At 37.8% G+C, this 22,074-nt stretch overlaps 1 protein-coding gene across 5 annotated transcripts in view; it reads right to left on the bottom strand.

Moving 5' to 3' along the window:
* Positions 1–22,074, bottom strand: part of LOC126281423 (ATP-dependent zinc metalloprotease YME1L-like) — a 252,411-nt gene that overhangs the window by 183,537 nt on the left and 46,800 nt on the right. For 4 of the 5 annotated variants that reach the window (XM_049980379.1, XM_049980388.1, XM_049980395.1 and 1 more), the window contains one exon: positions 17,915–18,194. The exons of the other annotated variant lie outside the window; for it this stretch is intronic. In XM_049980379.1, coding sequence (XP_049836336.1) covers positions 17,915–18,194 — 280 coding nt within the window. The remainder of the gene's footprint in view (positions 1–17,914; positions 18,195–22,074) is intronic. 5 annotated transcript variants of the gene reach the window in all.

Raw genomic sequence — 22,074 nt, 5'->3', positions numbered from 1 at the left:
TGTAAGAGAAGGTCATGTTAATGCAGTCAGTACATACCACTGTTAAGTTAACAGCTCCTGTTTCATCACAGCAATTTTTGTGTGTCAACTATTTCAATTGTTCATGTTATTAAAAGATTTTGCAATTGTACAGCTAATGTTATCATTAAAGTAAAAAGGAATTAATTTGCTTCTTAATTAGATCCCTTTCTCAATATCATTGAGACAGAAATCTATCGAAGTTTGTGTGTTTTTCATATATATTTTGTACCTACAATATGTAGATAATTATTGTAGCTATGACTACAGTATTCCAGCTTTATGCTTTCCTTCCATAACTGTGTGTTTGCTTTAGAACTATTATTCAATTTACCTTTGTTGAAGTTATCATCTTCAGTACTGAAGAAGTGATTCCAAAGCTGTGTTACAATAATCAGCACCTGCTTCATATGCCTCTGCTAGCCAGTTCCTCTACAAATGGTTGATATTGTTTGAGTTGGATGGCATGACAGCGTAGTCATTAGTACTCATTATTATATTTTGATGGACTGAACAAATATTTCCTCATGTTAACAGATTCTTCCGTCAGTTCTTGGTAGAACAACATTATAATAAATGGAAAGCACCAGTTTGCTTTTGTTCTACGATATTACTATTATTGTGTTCACCAGTTTTTGGCTTACAAGGTCATCTTCAGAATTTTTTTCTAGCAATCTGCTCATACCTATCCTGTTTCCAGACATGGGTGTTAACAATCTCTGGTTCCTGAAACCACTACTATCAACTACACAATTATTTCTATTGTGGGTGGGTGGGATCACTCTGATAATATTGAGTATCCATGAAATGATTTGCTGTATATTCCATAATGTACATTCCTTTGTGAGAAATAAATCAGTAAATATTGGTATCATAGTGCCAAAATCTGTCAAATTACAATTTCATACGTTCTTTTAAAAATTAACAGTTTAATTCATGCTGCAGGAAATAAGAGACAATGTGGACTGCATCAAAAGATAAGTCAGTACAGATCATGTGATTTTAGCAACTTAATCTACTCAACATGCTAAGATTACATGATCTAACTCAACTAGACACTCTGCCCGGCTTGATAACGTAATTACTAATTTTGAGATGAATCAGTATGAACTAGGGTTGTTCAATACACCTTTTTTATCAGACTATAAAGATATCTTCTTTATATTAAATACTAAAAAGCGGGCATTTGATTTCAATTAAATTTAGTACATTGATAACTACAGAATATAGCTAATGATAACAAACTGAAACGGCATTCTGCGTGGAACGACTCTTATCTAAAATGCATTTAGATTATTTATCAGCGCACTGTCAGATACATTCAAAACTGACTGTCCTAAAGGAATGAGAAGAAATAAAGAAACTGCCAAGCAACATGATCTCACACCTCTGCATAGCTTGTTCAGATGTGGTCAACATAGGTCTACAACTCCATTAATGATTACCTAAGACAAATCAAAGAATATGAAGCAGAAAGAGCAAACTAGGTAAGGTTAAAGACTTAATACAAGGCAGAAATCAGATTAAGCAAGTGTAAGGTGAATGATGGTTGTATTAGCAAGTCCCAAAATGAATGTAAAACAGTCAGAACTGTTGTCAGGACTCATCCTTTGATGGTGGTATCACACCAAATGATTTCAACACACTCTTCAATAATGCTGGCAATATGAACAGCACTGCTGCAACTGAATGTAGCCATAAATATGGCAACATCCATTATTCAAATCATGGACACCCCATCCTAAAAAATTTTGAAGAAATAATTCCTGTATTTAAATTGATATAGGTAAAAGTAAGTGATATTACAACTGCAAAAGCAAATTAAGTTACTCAAAATTGGAAGGCATTTATTGTCTCTCCACTCATTTGATCAAAAAAATTGTGGATGTAATAGCACATACACTATGTTTCCCTACAAACCAAATGTTTGTCAGTGGCTGTTTCCCTTCAGCCTTTAAAATGGCATCTGTTACTCCTCTGCACAAATAAGGTGACACGTCTTGTCCTTATAATTACTGTTTCCCTTCAGCCTTTAAAATGGCATCTGTTACTCCTCTGCACAAATAAGGTGACACGTCTTGTCCTTATAATTACTAAACAATCTCTTTCATGCCCATCCTTTCGAAAACTGTATAACATTGGATACAGTTCCAAATCAGTCAACATACATCTGTGAATAATATTCTCATTGCCTCACAGCATAGCTCCAGCTCCAGTTTGTCAACAGTAAAAGCAGCTCAAAATATATTATCGTCATTTTAATTGAGGTTAACTGTTAATACTATCCTTGTAGATTTCAGTAAGGCATCTGCTGCTGTCAGATTCCCCTAGAAAAACTCTTCTGCTATTGTTTCAGAGGCTCAGAACGTTCTCTAGTCAGATTCTAACTAACGGAGAGAAAACGAAGTATGCTATTCAACAATATGAGGTCAAATGGCTTGGATATCATGTAGGGTGTGCCACAAAGTCCTGTGTTTGGAACTTTTGCTCTTCATAATATATGTAAATAATTTCTCTAGCTTTATGTGGTATAAATCCACATTATATGCCTTAGGGGCATTAAAGCAGGAAGAAGGGATCATCTCTGAACAGCCATAAGTGTTCCCAAATCAATATGCTGCATATTAATCCTGAACAAGCAACAAATATTATTTTATTATATGCACTAAAAATGATGGAAATGACTGTGCTTCATCTAAACTTCTTGGAATCCATCTTGACTCAAAATTAACATGGGAGAGTTATAGCTCATGGCGGCTGCAGTGTAACACGTGTTAAGTTCGGCTCGCGAAATTTAGTCGAATTCGAAGGTGTTCTCGCAGGTGGTGTTGTCTAGTACAAGTGGAAATCGTGTAAACAACAGTGCTCTGTGTAGTAGTGCTATTTTTTTCTGTGCTCCGCCAATATCTGCGAGAAAATGGTAAACAGAAGAATCAACAGTAGCGCGTCCAGCAGCGGGGAAGCAGCAGGTGCGGCGGGCCTGCTCCTGGCGGAAGGTGCGGCCGCGGCTCCCGGTATAGCGGAGCTGGTTCGCTCTGAGGTAAACGCTGCGCTTCGCGATAAAAACAATCTCGATCTGATAGCAGGCACCATATCAGATACTGTAACGGCAGCAGTATTGGCCAAAATGCGTGAAACTGTTGAGGCCAATACTGCCGAAATTACAGCACTAAAAAAGTCTGTGTCTGAATACGAGAAAAAGGCAAGGGAGTTGGAAGTGAAACTATCTGCCGCCACAGACGAGCTAGAACAGTACCAAAGGCGAAATAGTCTACGACTGTTTGGAGTAGCAGAAACTAAAGAAGAAGACACAGACAACCTGCTTATACAGGTTGCGCGTGAAAAATTAGGCGTCGAAGTGACCAAGGCAGACATTGACAGGAGCCACCGGGTGGGACGAAAACTACCAGGTGCTACCAAACCTCGTCCAATAATAATTAAATTTGTGTCGTACCGAAAAAGGGCTGAGATCTTTACCCAGAAGAAGAAGTTAGCAAGGGCAGGGATTACAATAAGGGAAGATCTGACACACGAGCGGCCAAAGATTTTAAACAGTGCCATATCCCATTTCGGTCTTCAGAATGTGTGGACTCAGGATGGCAGAGTAATCATTAAGACTGCAGCTGGAAAGAAGACAGTCACAAACATGACAGAACTAAATAGTATTAAGTGAACCTACTTGAGCCAAAAGTCAAACTTAACACCATTTGCAAATTTTAACAGTCCTATACTCAGATATAGTCTTGTAATTGTATTAACTTTTTAATTATTTGTACCTTCAACTAATTGTTCTTGTAACTGTATTAACTTTTTAATTATTTGTACCTTCAACTAATTGTTTTTGTAACTGTATTAACTTTTTACTATTTTTTTGTGTCTTTAGCTGTAGCCATTGCTTAGTTTTAGTTACTGCTAATACTTTTTTCATTTTCTCAGTTTATTCTCTTCCATTCTGTAATAGTTCTATTGCAATTATTAGTCTCTCCTTTAGTTCATTAGTCAACCATCTCTTCGGTTTAAATTGTTCATAACAAAAATCACTATCAGTATCACTTTAGCAAATTTCAATTTAATTCTAGCTTCCTACGATACTCTATTAAATATTAAGCTTACTTCTCTCTGCTGGCAGCATCGGCCTCTTAAATCACTCCTCTTTCCCTTATTTCCACCCTAAGCTGTTTCAAATACTCTAATTACATTTTTCCTCTTACGACATAGGATACTCAGTGACACACAGCTGTCACCATTTTGGTCATATTCTCCCTGCACCGAATACCACTAATCCATTTTCTATACTCCCGCAACCTCAGGAAATCTCTTGCAGTCGCTTTTCTTTCAGCTCTCGCGGAGTCACAAACAGGGCGCGCAAAATCTCGGACACCCCTGTAATATGTCACTTGGCGGAAACACCGGTCAGTGCCCCTCGCGGCAGGTAGTGCCTAACAAAGGGACAAACCAGTCTGCCACCCTACTCCAGGCTGCTCAGCGGAACGCGTCCGAGGTTTTAGCAGCTCACTGCAACATTCAGTCTTTACCTGCGCATTACGAAGAACTTAGCCTCGTCTTCCACCAACTAAACTACCATGTAATCCTCTTATCCGAAACGTGGTTGAAACCACACATATCCTCTGCATCTATTCATCTCCCAGGGTACACATTTCTTAGAGCAGACAGATCAAAAAAGCGAGGTGGCGGGGTCGGTGCATATATACGAACAGATCTCAAAGCGAAAGTCTTATGTACGTCAAATCCTGCTGAAGAAAAAGAGGCTGAATTCATGTTCATTGAAATAAATATACAAAGTCGGAAATTCTTGACTGGCGTCTTGTAGAAGCCGCCAAAAATAAGCTCAATGAGTTCCTTCCAGTCGGAATTACATTCACTTCAGTGTCAATACGAACATGTCATCGTAATGGGTGACTTGAACATAGACCTGCTAAGAGACACTCGCTCCGCAATAAACCTAAGAAGATTGTTTAGTTGCAATAGCATGAACATTCTTCCATTACAACCTACACACCATACGGCGCACAGTCATACTCTTATAGACGTGATCGCAACGAAACAGACTGACAAAGTAAGAGATGTTGGTCAATCATCGGCCCCTGGCCTCTCAGCACATGATGTAATATTCCTGGCCTACTCTGTGCAGCCCCCAAGGATCAAATCGCGTTACATAACTTGTAGGAACATGAAACGTATTGACCTTGATGCTCTAACAGCCGATTGCTCAGAAATCTCATGGCATCAGATAATCAGAGAACCTACAATCGACGGCAAAATTAATGAATTTGGTGATAAACTCACTGCCCTCTATGACAAACATGCACCTGTGCGCACAGTCCGTGTAAGAAAATCTCCTGCTCCATGGCTGACAGCTGAATTACGTCAAATGATGACTAATAGGGATGCTGCCCACAGGCGTTTCAAGGCAGATCCGAAACCCGAACGTTTTGAAGAATATAGAAATCTACGGAACAGAGTGAAACAATGCATTCGCAATGCCAAAATCAGGCACGCTCGCTCCCTTGTATGCAGCGATCTGACACCCACGACTCTATGGAAGAATCTCCGTAGCTTGGGGGTCGGAAAGGCAAAATCGGAAACTACTTTTCATGTGTCAGCTAACGAATTAAATGAATTCTTCTCTGCACCTCTGAATACCAGCACGGCTGATAATTACCGTCCACAAGAATCCCCAAACAGGATAACTAACAACGATACCTTCCATCTAAAACATGTAACAACAAATACGGCAAGAAAAGCAATAATGAGAATCTCTTCTGATGCAATAGGCAACGACAGTATCGGTATAGCCATGATTAAGAATGTTGCCGATATCTTAGTACCTGTCTTAACTGACATATTTAATTTTTCCCTCGTGAACGGAATATACCCCACTGCATGGAAAAGAAGCATAATTCGACCCATCCCTAAGGTCGAAAACCCGCAACTGCCTAGTGATTACCGACCAATTAGCATACTGCCTGCTGTTTCCAAAGCACTGGAATATATTGTTCATGACCAAATCACTGAACACTTGCATGAATTCAGTCTATATGACAAATTTCAATCCGGTTTCCGTAAACATCACAGCACAAACACTGCTCTAATTAAAGTAACTGATGACCTGAAATATGCCATCGACAATCGAAAGGCAACAATATTGACGCTACTGGACTTCAGCAAAGCTTTTGACACTGTTAACTTTGACATATTACTCAGAAAAATGCAACAGCTTAATTTCTCTGATAGTGCAATGAGATGGTTTGAAAGCTACTTAAAAGACAGACAGCAATGTGTTGTCTGCGCAAATGAAAAATCTTCCTGGAAACATGTTTCTTCGGGAGTGCCACAAGGATCAGTCTTAGGACCACTTTTGTTTTCTTTATATGTCAACGATATTTCGTCGGTTTTGTCCTCCTGTAAACATCATTTCTATGCCGACGACCTCCAGCTCTACCTAAGCGTCAGACCTGAAGACGTAAACACTGCAATTGCTCTGATGAATGATGATCTGTCTTCAGTAGTGACATGGGCGAAAAATCTGGGGCTTAAATTAAATGCAAAAAAGACGCAAGTAATCTTAATAGCCCATCAGAAATTAATAAGTTCAGATTTCCGCGAACGGCTACCTCCTATTCTGCTCGAAGGTACTCCAATACCATATCAGAAAACAGTGAAGAACTTGGGTGTAACTTTGGACGAGCATCTCAACTGGGCGGAGAATACAGTCGCAGTGTGCCGAAAGACGTCTGCTTGTCTCTATGCTCTCAAAAAGTTTCGGAACATATTCCCACAGGACTTGAAACGCCAGCTCGTGCAAGCACTCGTTCTACCGAACCTCCACTATTGTGATGTGATTCAACAAGGCATGAGTAGTGAAAACAAAAGACGGCTAGAGCTAACCATGAATGCCTGTGTCCGTTACACCTGCAACATTCGCCGATATGATCATGTTAGTGCTTCATACTCTGAGCTAGGGTGGCTGCGGCCAGACAAACTGCCTGACTACCACACTCTATGTCTACTTCACCGACTCCTCATCGCGCAAGCACCCCAGTACCTAGCTTCAGAGATTAAAAACCTGTCATGCCATCATAATCGAAACACGAGGTCACTCTTATCTGGTATCCTAACTGTGCCCACTCACAAAACAAAAACTTTTTGCAAACTCCTTCTCAGTTGCCACTGTCCGCCTCTGGAACAAACTGCCCCTTACCTTGAGGAAAATTCAATCTCCTGTGGCTTTTAAGAAGAAGTTGAAGCATTTCCTACTATCATCCGCATAAAATTCTCCACAAAATTAATGTGCAAGGCCAATCCTCTCATCTGTCAAATAGCAAAGCTAGCGTCTCGTATCTTGCTGCTGAGATGCCTTCCTCTTCATCTATCTCTATTAGCCACGCAGTCTCCTTTTCCTTTATATTTTCCTTAATTATGTTTCACCATGTCTCTCTATTCTTCTCCTCCCTTCACCATGAGTCTCCCTCATACTCCCTGCTGCCAGCACTCCTATCTTAAATCTTTCTCTTCAATAATGTATTTTTCGAGGTGTACCTTTCTAATTGTTTGTCTCACTTTTTGTATTAGATGTAGTTTAACATGCCTACTGAAACATATGACTGTAAAATAAGTAGAATGCCTGGTTAGATGTAAGAGAGGGCCTGATGGCCCTAATCTTGCCAGGTTAAATAAATAAATAAATAAATAAATAAATAAATACCAAATATATATTTAACAATATATATTTACTAAGTTAGTATGTATCACATATTTGTTAGATAAACTAAGGTCTTGCATTGTTCATAAGGCCATTGTTTAGGGCATATTTTGACTTTCTCCACACACTCTTCGCATAATGCTATTTTGTTGTGAAAGAATCCCCCTGGAGCAAAAAAAAACACCCTCATTTGTCAAAAGGTGGCAATCAGATGCATCTGTGGAGTTATAAATAATCAGTCTTGTAGATCATATTTCAAAAAATTAAAAATACCAACAATTACATCCCTCTTTATACTAAGTTGTCTAATACATACAAAGGAAAACTAACACAGTCACAAACAATGAGAATCTGTCCATCAACATAACACACATATAAAATGTTGACTGATGTTATATTTGTTAGACTTAATAAAACTCAAAACTACATGCACATAAAGCTACTGGGTTGGAGCGTAAGTTCATAGCATTTTTCCACAAGTGTAATAAATCAACAGGTACACATAACAGGGACTTAACTCACTAATAATATATTCTCCTTCACTATTTATAACACTCTGCGCAATGCCGGGGTAACTTTTCAATTCCATGACTGTAGAAGTCATGTAGTTTTGAGGCGAACAATTCACTGAGCATCTTCAGAGTGCACTTTCATCTAGAAAGGAAGTTCCTCAACAGTTTTTCAGTAGAGAGCAAAAAAGGTGAAAATCTGAAGGCACAGAATCAGGTGAATACAGTGAGTGCAGAATGACTTGTCAACCCAAATCCTATACAGTGTTTTTTGTCAGTCTGGCAGATTTCGGGTGGACATTATCATGTAGTTGCATAACTTCACACAGTCTTCCTGGCTGTTGTTGAGCAATAAATGTCAGCAGTGATGGTTACAGCTCAGGGAAGTAGCTCAGTAATACACCACAGCATCGCTGTACTGCCAGATGCATAATATTATCTTCTGTGGATGCATGCATGTCTTTTTACAAAGTTGCTGCTTTGTTTGGGCTCAACCATTCCTTGTTTCCCTTATGTTAGAATAAAGACACTATTTCTCATCAACAGTAATGATACATGATAGGAATGGTTCGTTCTGTGAGCCAAGTGATGATGAGCAAGTAGAGATGCACACATGGCCACCTGCTGATTTTTATGATTTTGGCGTAGAGCAAGCAGTACCCATACATCCGATTTTTCAATCTTCCCCACAACATGCAAATGTCACACAATGGGTGAATGATCACAGTTCATCACATTTGCCAGTTCTCAAGCATACTGATGTAGATCATGCTAATTTCCAAGAATGTTTGCCTATCAAAGCCGCGGGCTACAAACAATAGATACTGAACATGCGATTCTAAATCAATCACACGACTGTGGTGGCAGGCATTATGAGCATGTTTATGGTGGTCACTCCAGCAATGACAAAAGAAGAGCATTACTAAAATAGTTGTAATTGCAAAGGAAACTACTTACCTCACGTGTCAATGTTGTTGTCATGAGAAAGTCCATTTGATGTGTATGCTACAGGAAGCATTTTCTTTTTACCATAACCTTGGGAGACTCTGCAAATATCATGCAAAAATATGGGTAGAGAATCACATTTCTGACAAAAATTGAAACAATTTTCTACATTGCATAAGCATGGAATTAGATTCTTCCACATGAGACGATCGGCCGAAGAAACGTCTACAATACCAGAAATTCCACTGACTACCATCATAAATCGTTTGGGTTCTAGCATCTCACAAATAATTTATCATAATGCCCACCACCACAGCCTCATGATCAATTTAGAACTGCTCATTTGATATATATCGTTTGCAGCCCACGGCTTCGATAGGCAAACATTCTTGGAAATCACCTGGATCATTGTGGATTAATGCATTTAAGCAATCTTCATAATACCCTGGAGGTCTTCTTGAAAGTGGGGTATCACTAATGTCAAATTGATCCTCCTTAAAATGAAAAAAACATTTTCTTCTCATACTCTGTCCAATGGCACTCCCACAGTTCTGGGAGTAAATGTCTCTGGTTACCTTCTGCTACTGTCACCCCTCTACTGAACTCAGATATATGAACATTTCACATGTGTAACAATTTCTCCACTTGGCACTCCATTTTGTAGCATCCACAGCTCCATTCATTATCTTCATATGACAAAATGCCAATATGTAAATTCAACTAGCCACAGTTAACTACAAATAAAAAATGGCAATAGATGTCGGCCCTTGTGGCCGAGTGGTTCTAGGTGCTACAGTATGGAACCATGCGACCGCTACGGTTGCAGGTTCGAATCCTGCCTCGAGTGTGGATGTGTGTGATCTCCTTAGGTCAGTTAGGTTTAAGTAGTTCTAAGTTCTAGGGGACTGATGACCGTAGACGTTAAATCCCATAGTGCTCAGAGCCATTTTTTTTTTTTTTTTTTGACAATAGATAAATAACCCATAGCAATCAGAATACCAACATTCAAAACATTAATACTACAAACTCATGCACCAACCTAAAATTTAACATGTTAACAATACAGGCATATAATGTGTAACTGAGTATGTTTAAAAAATGCCATAGAGAAGTGCCTTAGAGAAAAAGTATTTTATACAATACAAAAGCTCAAAATGAGCCCTAAACATGATATTATGTATTACTATAGTTTCATTTTAGATTAAACGTATATTTGAAGGTACTGAATATATCACATGCAGTATGTAATGTAGCAGAACAGGACAGTGTTAAATGAAGAGTATGATTTCACATATATCAGGGATTATGATACTACTTTGCAATATTTTCACGAAGTTATATGTATGCAGAAGTTTAAACTGTAACATTGCTAACCTACTGTGTTAATGAAAACTGTTTGACTTAAGATGAAATCTAAGTAACTTTGGTTAAGTTCATGGAGATTTTGTACTACAGATAAAAAATATATCAAATGGAATGTGAACATAGGGCCAACTGATCTTTTGTGGAATTTATACGTAGAAGATATAATAGTAATAATTGTGATACAGCCCACTGTAAATACCAGAATTCATGTTAAGAACAGAAGTTATACTGCAATTGTAAAGCAGTTGATAGTAATAATTAGGACATTGTTATTTATGTATATTTCACGAATTTTAATATGAAAACTGTGATATTTCAATACAAGAATTGTATCAGTAATGTTGTAATGCTTTGTAAAGTTAAATTCTGTAACAATTTTTGTGAAAAGATAGACCTTCCAATTGTAAATTCAATTATGTTCAATTTAAAAAATGCATTAAGTGATCATGTTATTGCTGTCTCCTATCTAAACACTTATGGTGGCAACTACATTGCATCATTCTTACATCAGTTTTTAAGCATTAAACCCATGTTAGTGTTATCTGTGCTGTGATGCAGTAACCATATTTTAAAAGTATTTTGTGTATTTCAACTACGTTATTTTCTGTTGAACTCATTGCAAGCTGCCTAACATTACACAGAACTGAACCCAGACTGAACTGAACTGGATCTTATTTGAGCCTGTGGGATTACATAGTGTACAGTGAACATACATGTAATACACAACATGCCAAAGTACAAAAACCTTCATCAACACGTATTTCCTAACTATTCTAACACCATTGATTATAATTAACAGTATTTAGAAATTTAATATCAGCAGTATTCATCAACACTCTAAAATTCCTTTTACACCAGACAGTCTTTTAGATTCTTTGAAAGCTTAGTGCTATGCATGTTGTCACACAGTTTTTTTAACAGACTTCTTAGTAATTTAATACCTAAGTTCTGGTGTCCTTTTTCAAGCATTGTCAGTCAGTCAGTGAGGTATGCTTTGTATGTCAGACTTATTCCGTGTGTTGTGTGTGTGTACACTAGCATTTGTAGTCCACTCTGCACTATCTTTTGTGACTACAGTGTAGTTTTATATACGTACAAGGAGGAAACATTAAAATGTCTAGTCTTTTGAAGCAGTTTCTGCATGTTTCAGAATTCTTTCTTCTTAATATGATTCTGTCTGCTTTTTTGTAATGTGAATACCCTTTTTATTTCTTGACATTTTAAGTGGATGTAATTCATCAAATCTGAATTACACACCTGTTATATCTTCAACAGTCAGCAAGTTAAGTTTTTGAAATGTAGTTATTAAAGCTATTTACATTTTAACTATGAAGCATAATTTTGTATCATGATAGAAAAGATCTAAAATTATTGTACACCCTGTATATTATTTATTTAATAGAATATGTAAATGTGTTTGTAGACAAAAGACAATATTGATTGCATTTTTTAATCCTTGAAGATACATAATACATAAATTTAAAAACAAAAAAATAAATAAAAAGTCCATCCCAATGGAATACAATCAACTGCTTGCTTCAAGATTATGTTTAAGGCATGGTTCAGGAACTTTCTTTTGTGTTGCAAGTGAAGGAGTGTAAACTTTTGCCCTTAGAGTAACTAATTTGTTAACAAAGGTTCCATTTATTTTATGTTTACACATATGCTGTTTGTCAGATATCTAAGCTATTGGCAAGCATGCTTAGTTATCCCCAGTATAACAAAATGCGAGACATATTAGAAAAACAGCCAGCAAACATCAAAAGAAAGAAAGCTACGGAGTGGACTAATGCTATGAAGTCTGGGATTGTTGTTGACAGACTTACTACAGAAAGCCTATTTGATAATCTTGAAGACCACAGCAAATGTCGACTAAATACTTTAGAGAAGCTTGTTTCATTGGATGACATTATTCACAATTTTTTCTGTGACAATGAATATCGCACAGACATGCTGAGTGCAATATAGAGACTGCTACAAAAGCAATTGATTACAAGCTTTCAGCCTTAACATCACAGATGAACATCAAGTGACCTACTTTAGGTCCATTCACACCACCCCACTGTAGTGCACTCTGTCAAGCTGCCAGCCATTAAGCTCGAGCCATTTTGTGGACATGTTGAAATTTGGTACCACTTCAGCAAACAATTTGAAACAGCTGTTGATAAAGACCCAAAGCTTTCTACAGTAAACAAACATGCTATTGACGGCATCTGTGAGGTGAACCAAATTTGTTGATAGATGGAATACCTATAACACATACGAGGAAACAAAGAAAATTTTTCTGAATCAGTATGGAGACACCAATCACTTCATAAGGGTACACCTTGATTATCTGGATGTGCTAAACTCTGTACAGTCAGCAACACATGAAACACTGAACAGTACATTCCTGTAGTGCAATCATCATATTCACACACTGCGTACCATAGGAGAAGACTTCATGCCATAAGGTAAAGTTATCACTCCAAAAATTCAGCAAGGATTTCCGCACTCACGGGGTCAAGATTGCAATATAGCATAACTGACAGCCAACAGCATGTCAATAAATTAAAATAAGATAATCATTACTTTATATGCATAAACTGAGGTCATAATGCTAAAATTTGCAGTAATAAGGGCAAAGTCTCATGTTCTAGGTGCACAAAACATCAACACAAAGCTGTCTGTACTAACATAGCTACTGATCCAAGTTCTGTAGATTTTACTTATCTTCAGAAATGTTCTGAGTTTGTGTCAGCAGATCTGGAAGATTAAGCAGACTTACTCACTGTAACCTGGATAGCAGTAGTCAGTCATGCTTCACATCCAAGTTCCTCACTGATAAGCAGGATTTAGGAACAGTAGAACATGATGACCTATCTGTCACCCACCTGCTACTTCAACAGATCAAAGTTGCAGAATTCACTCTAAAGGAGATCTGGACAAATTCCATGTCAGTGACTGCATTTGTAAATACATGCTCATTTGCTGTACACCAACTGCACCTTCCGACATAAGAAAACTAGGGTGATCCGGGGGACTTCAGAGAGTGGACGCAAAGGATGACAAAAGATCTTGATGACACAAAAGATCATCCCTCCAAAATCTTTATCAGAGCAGATTACTATTGGAAAATTGTTAAAGATTTCCCTCTGATTTGATTAATGTCATCCATTGTGCTGGTACCTTCCACTCTAGGTTTGATTCTTAGTGGGAGCACATCAAGCATAATGACAAACCTTGTGACAGCAAAGTACCTCAGTTTAGAAACAGTGATGCTAACAGGTGATATCCTATGACATTTCTGGAATTTCAAATACATGGGGATCGCTGAGGATCAAACAAGAAACCTTAATCTTACTGCAAGACTTCTCAAAATCCTATTGCATCAAAGACAAAAGAAAAGTTGTTCCTTTTCCCAAAAAAATCCAATGCTGTGGCGCCTAATAATATTCAGCAAGCAGAGAAAAGATTTATTTCACTGGAGAAGAAATTTATGAAACATAGAAATCATAAACACATTTTACAAGCTGCAAATGATAGACCATGTCAAAAAGAGGCACATGCATCTCATTCTTTATGGACAAGCATTGCTTAACTAATTTTATCTGGCACATCATGCAATAACAAAATAAATAAATAAAAGTTAGGTGTCATCAAATGGGAATTGCATTCAGTGGATCATCTCACAAGATGAGTATACATTCAATGAATTGCTCCTTAGAAATGGGTCCTAATTTACTCCCTGACATTCTGTCAGTATTCCAGATATATCCAGTAGCCTTAATTGCTGATATCAAACTAACATTTCTACAGTTAGTTCCTCACAGGAAAGAAATATCTCATTAGTTTTTCTTGGTACAAAGTAATCATGGATCAAGAAGAACACTACTTTAGAACTGTCTAAAAGAGAACATACTGGTTCAACCGACTACCTTTCACTCTAACTTGCAGCATATTTCTTCTTGCAGCCATGTTGAAATAACTCCCTACGATGTGTAAAATGAATTTTCCTCGATCTGCTTCACTAGTTCAAGATAACATGTATATGGGTGATATTGTAGCTAGTGCTCAAGATGACAACATCATTATTAACATAACACTCATAGGACACATCATCCTAACAGTGATGAAGTAGGTCACAAATTCAAGCCAACTAATTGAAATATGGCAGTCAGTAGGTGTTGTACACATTACAGATACAATAGTACTAGGAGTAAACTGCAACATATGGACTGACACACTCAATGATGTTCACAGCATAATATTGACAATATCACAGAACATCCTGCCACTAAGTGAGGAGTACTTTGAAGCACTATCAGATTCTATGGCCCCCACTTGATCTGTCGTCACCTACATCCCTCACTGCAAAAATTATTTTCCAGGAAATATGTTCGCGAGGATCTGAGTGTAATGAGCTCTTAACTCTTGATCTTGACAAATGCTCGCAAATGTGGGTATGAACTTTGTTATCATGTTTGTACATACAAATGCCCTGAAGGATTGGTGTTTCTGAAGATACTGAATCAGAAACCCATGTATTTTCCAACACACCAGAAAAGGACTATGTAGCACTCCTTTATGTACAATGCACCACTTCAAGCATGACATCAGTTCACTTAGTTTGCAGCAAAAACAGACCAGTACCCACCAATAGAATGGAACTTCTAGCAACACTATTGGGTCAAGACTACTTTTTTATTCCTGTAAGGCAACGAGCTATGACAAGCTGTGCAACACTGTGAACTGATTCAGCTGTAGCCTTAGGATGGACACAAAGTGATCCTAATCAATGGAAGAGTTTTGTGGCAAACAATGTTATAGAAATACAAAGACTAACAAATCAATCACAGCACAGACACTACCGTGGTGAGGAAAATCCAGATGATCTGATATCCAGAGGTGCTACAGCAGACTAACTTCAGTATCCTACTATATAGTACCATGGACTTGCTTGGTTAGCAAAGAAGCAAATACAGTGGCCATAATTTATACAGACATTCCCTCCCAAAAAGAATTAACAGGCCAAGGCTTCATCATAAAAACCACATTCACTATTTTAACAGATACATGATATAGTAATTACCACACATTTTGCAGCTGAACTGTATACTCTGTACAACAACACACTTCTGACACAAAATTCTAAGTTAGCTTGTTTCAACCTGTTCTTGGACAATGGTTTGATTTGTCTCAGAGGAGATCCGCAGTTGACATAATTATTTAGAGACCAGCATTTCACACACTTACTGATCTCTTACTGATCTAGCCAACTTGCATATGCCAACATCAGCTCAGAGTAAAAATAATGTTACTTGAACTGAGAGCAGAATTCTGGATTCTTCAAGCTCAGCGGGCCATTAAACGAGTTCTGTCCCACTGGCTACCTAGCAAATGGCAAATGCTTGCTCTGCTCAATAAACAAAGGCTCATTACCAGCTGAATAAGTCTCACAACTGAAACCATTTTCAGTCACAGGCATTGACTTCGCTGGCCCATTATATATTGGACAAGGACATTTAATGAAGAAAGCATATATTGCTTTATTGATGTGCACTACAACATGTGCCCTGTCCTGTAACTTTGCTCAGATATGTCACCTGAGAGATTGCTTCAAGCCCTACAAAAGTTTGTTGCAAAACAAGGAGTGCTCAGCATGATTTATAGTGACAACAGTACTACCTTATATTCCACACACACACAGAGCTGACAGAGCTCTGGCAATCTCACAGCAGGCAAGGTGTTCAGTTACTACACCCAGTAAGATATTGCATGGAAATTCATCACCCAACGCTCACCTTGGTGGGGAGGATTCAGGGAGCAGATGGTAGTATATGTCAAATGCTGCCTGAGAAAGCTTTCACAATGGTCACAGTTGGTTAAAGAAAGTTTTAACACAATCCCAGTCAGCATGGAAGCAGCAATTAATTCAAGACCAATTACATGAGGGTGAGAGGAATCTGAGCCACTGACATCTGTAAATTTACTTAAAGGTGATCAATTCACAATACTGTCAGCAAGTCCAGAACCACCAGTTAGAAATGATTTATCCAATGAGTTTGAATGGCAGCAGGACGTGATAAAAAATTTCTGGAACACGTGGAAGAAAGAGTACTTATCAACCTAGGGAAAATTCAGGGTGAGTCGATCTTGGTGACATTCTTTTAGAGAAGGGTTTTCACACAGAACATTTGTGGAGGAGGACATGGTTAGAAAATCTTTATGAGGGAAGAGATGAGAAGATATCACCAGTAACATTATGAACTTTAGAAGGATCCATAATCTCACGTTCTGCTCAATAGTCATTCCTCTAGAAGTTGACCATGGTAGTGAGAATGTTGCAGGCTGATACTTGTAATTAGACACTCTGACAATACTGACTATCCATGACTTGATCTGTTATATATTCAATGATGTATGTTCCTTTGTGAGAAATAATATACTGAAATAGCAATTCTGTGTGTCCATAACAATCTCTTATCACCTGCCACATTGGTCCATTTGATCTTCCTCTATGCAACAAAAATGCCTCTTGCAATCATTTTTTCTGTCAGTTTCAATGTATTTTTCATTGTCAGCAATAAGCTTTTGCTTTGATTTCTGTGTGATCTGTACTCGGATTCAGTTTACATAATCATTCAGTTCTGTATTTCCTTTTCCCACCCACAAAATTTAGCATTTCTGTAGTTATCAACATCTTAAGAAAAGCGTTAACTTTAGTAAAATGTCTATAATTTCTTTCTGTTATCACACATTATTCTTCTATGGAACCAGACTCCATACTTTAGTTAAACCCTTGACACTTCTCCTGCACTTAGTGTCTTATTCCCTTACATGGTATCTCCTTTTCTTTATTCCTCTGTGTGCAATTTTTATTTAATAATCACTAAATAGCAATCTCATTTCAAATCTGCCATTTCTTTTTTTTTCAGATAATCACCAACTGCCTGTATCAAGATGTAGGCTAGTACTACTGGAAGAGCAATATGTAAATTTTTTGCTCTTTGTCATCTAGATTGTGGTGAAAACAACATAATCTTTCAAAGGGAAGAAATAAATTAAAAATTAGCTTTGTCACTACAGTGTAACAACTGGACCATGTTTTGAAGATGTGTAAACATTATATTCTGAATTGTGCTGCTTGAGAAAGATAAGATTTCAGTAGATACAACGTCAAATACTCAGTGAGAACGATGACATTAAATGAGTTGCTTTACTCCAATAAAACAATACTTAACATGTAATTTCATCTTTCATATTTTGTACCTTGGAATGAGTTTAGAATAAAAATTACAGACTGAATGTCTATATTTGATATAAGAAACAAGAGTAAGCAAAATTTCAGACAGTTGTTATGTCTTCTACTTACCAAGAAGTGGACAACAGTAATAACAGCTCTGCAGTAAACTTCTGTGGAATTTAGCTGAGATGGCAATATTTGAACAAATGGGAAAACTGTCAACAAATGATTCATGTTTATTCTCAAAAGATGAGTCTGCTGATTTATATGATACCAGCCAAGGTAATGACTTTGTTCTGGAAGGTCTCCAGGATAAATTTTTACTTTTAATTTTGGAGCTGCCATCAATCAAAGATATTTTTAAAGACAAGAAGTTCTTTAATATTGATTCTGAACAGTTTTTGTGCACCTACAGAAAAAAAGATAGAATGATCATTTTAAAAATATTTTGGTATAGAGCACAAGGGAACTACATTATTCTTATAGAGCTTATCTTAAATGTAAAAAAATCTACAAAGACAAACTGCCCTTGGCCAAAAAACAGTCATGTGAACATTACATTGAAAGTGCTCCCAACAAATGTAAAGCAGCATGGAATATAATCAACCAATATAATTCAAAAACCCATACACAAGATGCAATGCTGGTCCCAGAAGAATAATTACTTCCTAACCTCAGTCAGTGAGCTGAAACACAAAATCAAGCAGAATGGCACTTGTGCACTAGATCATCTTGGTGCTGTGCCCCATAGGAGGTATACTTTCCACTGGAATGTGGTCACCCCAGAGGATATTGTAAAAGCTGTGGCAAGGTTCACCAACTCCAAAAGTATGGACTGTTACTGGTTTTCTAACTATGTAATGAAAAAATAATACACCTTATCTGTCAACCTCTTTCTTTCATCTTTAATATGTGGTTAGAATCTGGAGTTTTCCCAGATGCACTCAAAACTACTAAAGTGATACCAGTCTTTAAAAAGGGAAATAAGCAGCTGCCCCAAAACTATCAACCAGTTTCTATTGTCCCAATTTTCTCTAAGGTTTTTGAATATCTAATGCACAGTCAACTAAATAACTATTTTGAAAAGCATGATCTCCTCTCCAACAGACAGTTTGCATATCAACATGGTAAAAATACCACTACTTCTGTCACAGAAGTTGTTAACCAGGTGTTAGCTGCATTCTAAAATAAGGATCTAGTATCAGTTGTACTTTGTGATCTTAGCAAAGTCTTCGACTGCATACCATCTAACACCCTACTTTCAAAACTGGAATTTTATGGCATACACAAACCATCTTTAGATGTAATTGAATCATATTTAAGTAACAGGAGACAGTTTGTATCAATTAAAAATAGATGCTCCTCACTGAAGGAAGTGCCTCAGGGCTCAGTCCTAGGTCCTTTTCTGTTCATCATTGCAGTTAATGACTTAACTTACCATGTAGGAGCAAATTCAATTGTGTGTTATGCAGATGACACAACATTGCTCAATACACACCATGACACAACTGAATTGCATCAGGCAACCCAGGAAAAACTAGAACTAGTAATGAATTGGTTTTCTTCTGATGAACTACTATGTAATCCTGATAAAACATAATAACTAATTTTGGGCTTAACTACAGCCGTTGAAAGCAAATCAGTAAAACTGTTAGGATTCCACATTTATCCAAAATTAAACTGGGAGGAACACATAAGCCATATCTGCAAGAGAATAGCAACAGACTGACAGATGTAGTCACTGATGAGTATCTAAAGGTGGTATATTTTGGCCTCTTTCAATCACACATTTCCTATGACATATTGTTATGGGGACATTCTTGCTTTGTCAGTGAAATTCTGAAAATTAAAAAAAAGTAATCAGAATAATGAGCAAAGTTAAGCCCGAGGAACACTGCCGCCCCCTCTTTATCAAGCACATGATATTAACTGTTGTGAATCTATACATCTACACAGCACTGCTTTATGTCAAAAGCAGCTTAAAGGAGTTCGAGACCAGAGAGACCATACATCCCCACAACACCAGAGGCAAACTGGACTTCGACATACCAAGACACAGACTCATAAAGACTGAAAACTCACACAAAATAATGAGTTTAAAACTCTTCAATAAACTTTCAGCATCTGCTCAGTCACTGACCAGTAATATTTTCAAACGTAAGATTTATGACTGGTTACTCAAACACCTATTATATAAGACAACAGAATATTTTGAAATAATCATTGACATTAGTATATAAGAAAATTCCTAAAAGAAAAGGAATTAAATTGTAAAAAATTTACTGTAAAGTTACTGTTTATTGTATATTTAATGTACAGATCTATTCCGCTGTAAGTGGTCAATTGGGAATAAACTTAATATTCGTTTAATGAATACTAAGCAGAACTAGTAGTAGTAGTAGTAGTAGTAGTAGTTTATTCATCCAGAGACAGAGTACATTGCATGGATTTCGTCAAAAAATACGTATTAAAAACAAAGATTCCAAGACTTACCAAGCGGGAAAGCGCCGGCAGACAGGCACATGAACAAAACACACAAACACACACACAGAATTGCTAGCTTTCGCAACCGATGGTTGCTTCTTCAGGAAGGAGAGGGAAAGACGAAAGGATGTGGGTTCTAAGGGAGAGGGCAAGGAGTCATTCCAATCCCGGGAGCGGAAAGACTTCCCTTAGGGGGAAAAAAGGACAGATGTACACTCGCACACACACACACACACACACACACACACACACATATCCATCTTCATCTGCCCTTACTCTTTGCCTTTAAATATGTCTGCTTGTGTCTGTGTATGTGCGGATGGAGATGTGTGTGTGTGTGTGTGTGTGTGCGAGTGTACACCTGTCCTTTTTTTCCCCTAAGGGAAGTCTTTCCGCTCCCGGGATTGGAATGACTCCTTACCCTCTCCCTTAAAACCCACATCCTTTCATTTTTCCCTCTCCTTCCCTCTTTCCTGGCGAAGAAACTGCCAGTTGCGAAAGCTCGTAATTCTGTGTGTGTGTTTGTGTGTTTTGTTCATCTGCCTGTCTGCCGGCGCTTTCCCGCTTGGTAAGTCTTGGAATCTTTGTTTTTAATATATTTTTCCCATGTGGAAGTTTCTTTCTATATATATAACACACACAGAGTTACTAGCTTTCGCAACCGATGGTTGCTTCTTCAGGAAGGAGAGGGAAAGATGAAAGGATGTGGGTTTTAAGGGAGAGGGTAAGGAGTCATTCCAATCCCGGGAGCGGAAAGACTTCCCTTAGGGAAAAAAAGGACAGGTGTACACTCGCGCGCACACACACACACACACACACACACACACACACACACATATATCCATCCGCACATACACAGACACAAGCAGACTTCCTAAGGGAAGTCTTTCCGCTCCCGGGATTGGAATGACTCCTTACCCTCTCCCTTAGAACCCACATCCTTTCGTCTTTCCCTCTCCTTCCTGAAGAAGCAACCATCGTTGCGAAAGCTAGCAATTCTGTGTGTGTGTTTGTGTGTTTTGTTCATGTGCCTGTCTGCTGGCGCTTTCCCGCTTGGTAAGTCTTGGAATCTTTGTTTTTAATATATTTTTCCCATGTGGAAGTTTCTTTCTATTATATATATATATATATATATATATATATATATATATATATATATATATAACACACACAGAGTTACTAGCTTTCGCAACCGATGGTTGCTTCTTCAGGAAGGAGAGGGAAAGACGAAAGGATGTGGGTTTTAAGGGAGAGGGTAAGGAGTCATTCCAATCCCGAGAGCAGAAAGACTTCCCTTAGGGAAAAAAAGGACAGGTGTACACTCGCACACACACACACACACACACACATATATCCATCCGCACATACACAGACACAAGCAGACTTCCTAGAGATATTTATGGTTAATTTGTTCACTTCAAACCAATTTTGCAAATATTCTATAACTGGTTGCAGATGTTGGCAATACCCGGTTTATGTCAGTTACTACAATGTTTGTGTCATCCCCAAACAGGGTTATATGAGTACCATTTAGTGGAATCTTGATATCATTTATGTAAAGAAGAAATAGGAGAGGTCCTAGAACACTCTCCTGCGGTACACCAACTGGCACAGTCTGAATATCCGATCTGTAAACAATACTTTGGTTTTTACTGTTTGTTGTTGCTATTTCTACTATCTGTTTCCTATTATGGAGATATGACTGAAACCACTTTTTAGCTACTCCTCGTATACTGACATATTCTAATTTGTCTAGCAGGATATCATGTTGGACAGTATCAAATGCCTTTGAGAGGTCCAAATTA

The sequence above is a fragment of the Schistocerca gregaria genome, chromosome 1 (assembly GCF_023897955.1).
Source record: "Schistocerca gregaria isolate iqSchGreg1 chromosome 1, iqSchGreg1.2, whole genome shotgun sequence".
Taxonomy (NCBI): Eukaryota; Metazoa; Arthropoda; class Insecta; order Orthoptera; family Acrididae; genus Schistocerca; species Schistocerca gregaria.
The sequence above is the reverse complement of the archived record's forward strand: the minus strand, read 5'-3'. Positions and strand labels throughout refer to the sequence as shown.